We start from the raw sequence: 1,494 nt of genomic DNA, 5'->3' as shown, positions 1-1,494 counted from the left end.
TTGCCAATTAAATAACAAAAAAATGGCCAGCCCACTGCGTTTAGTTTACGGCGGGTGAAGAGTTTAAAAAATATGACCATCATGCCCTTTCTTATGAAGAGGTATGGGTTAATCTGAGCCGCCTTGTGTTTAGAGGGGGTGTACCGAAGTAGAAGTGATACCTTAGTTTATTCGTGTCCAATACATGACTAACATGTTTTGCACCACCTCATCTCTACTTTCAGGCAAACTTACCCTTTTGATCATACAGTTTTTGAATCATCATTGTGACCTCACGATCTTCTTCTCGTGGACTTTTATTTTGATAGTACATTTCTTGATGCATCTTCGTGACATTTGCATCTTTCTGCTCTTGCTCCCTCATCTTTTTGTCGTCTCAACCAGCTTTGCCTGCTCAGGATCATCAGACCATTCTTCCATATCCAACTTCATCGTTGCTTTCATCGTCAGAGATGTCAATAACCTGGTGAACAAAACCCACACTGACATTCAAAGCAAGTGCACGGGATGCTACCTCCATCTCAACTGCAAAACTGCACACAAAAATAAGCTCATTTACAAGTTGCTTCTGCATGTACGAAATCAGTAAACAAAAAATAAATCAAGCATTTTTCCTGCACTTCCATTCCGCATCAACCTCTGCAAGTTTCCGAGCAGACCATCTAGATGCACGTGATCTATCGGCTCCACGCTGTGCACAACCACATCAACATCTTCTTGTTTTACCGATGGAATGTTTGCACGGGCCCAAACATCGGCCCTGACCACTGCAGGCATATCTGCACCATCATCGCCTGATGCTCCCCGGGAGGCATGAACATACATCCCGTTGATCTCCTCCAAAACAACATCCATTAATCCAACAACGTCTACCAGAAAGACCACCATCGAGATGTCTTAAGATATGTGATCATCAATTCACAATTTGCAACAACAAAACAGTGTAGTCTAATTATCTGAAGGTAGACCTAATATCTTACCTAAGCACTACCCCAAAAGGATTGTCTAACTATGTTACGTTGTAGACTAGGAGTCAGAAAATCCTGACTGCGTTTATGATGATTCTTTATAGTTGTATTGGCAGAATAGAACATTTCGAAAAAGTATTGCTTGTCAGATGAACTGCTAAACTTGTGCTCACTTAATTTATCTGTTACAGATTATGCGAGGGTGTTTGTAGTGTTCTTTTCAGTATGCTGTAGGGAGTTCTTAGTCTGTGTGCTTAATGACCAGGCATTAATTTATTGGTAGATTACCCACCCAGAAATAACATATATAGGCACAAAATTTTGCGACCAAGGATCAGTGTGCACCGGGGTGCATCCATTTCTAGATTTTCCTGTTGAACTAAAACACACAAATTTTATAACTTGTATCCTACCAACTCAATTCATCAGCAAATTCATGTAATGGGCAGGAGTTAACAAAATTATGAACAATAGTATTGTTATGCCACAAGTGTGACACCCGACAAGAATGTACTCCCTCCGTCCG

General features: G+C 40.8%; 1 protein-coding gene across 1 annotated transcript; it reads right to left on the bottom strand.

Moving 5' to 3' along the window:
• Nucleotides 1-242: 242 nt before the first annotated feature.
• LOC123177385 (uncharacterized) lies at nt 243-843 on the bottom strand. The gene is made up of 2 exons (XM_044591160.1): nt 638-843; nt 243-533 (listed from the first exon to the last, which is right to left on the bottom strand). The coding sequence occupies exons 1-2, from the start codon at nt 823-825 to the stop codon at nt 404-406; spliced, it is 318 nt and encodes a 105-aa protein (XP_044447095.1). The 5' UTR covers nt 826-843; the 3' UTR covers nt 243-403.
• Nucleotides 844-1,494: the final 651 nt, after the last annotated feature.

The sequence above is a fragment of the Triticum aestivum genome, unplaced genomic scaffold, assembly GCF_018294505.1.
Source record: "Triticum aestivum cultivar Chinese Spring unplaced genomic scaffold, IWGSC CS RefSeq v2.1 scaffold13938, whole genome shotgun sequence".
Taxonomy (NCBI): domain Eukaryota; kingdom Viridiplantae; phylum Streptophyta; class Magnoliopsida; order Poales; family Poaceae; genus Triticum; species Triticum aestivum.
Note: the sequence above shows the minus strand (reverse complement) of the source record. Positions and strands in the feature narration are given on the sequence as shown.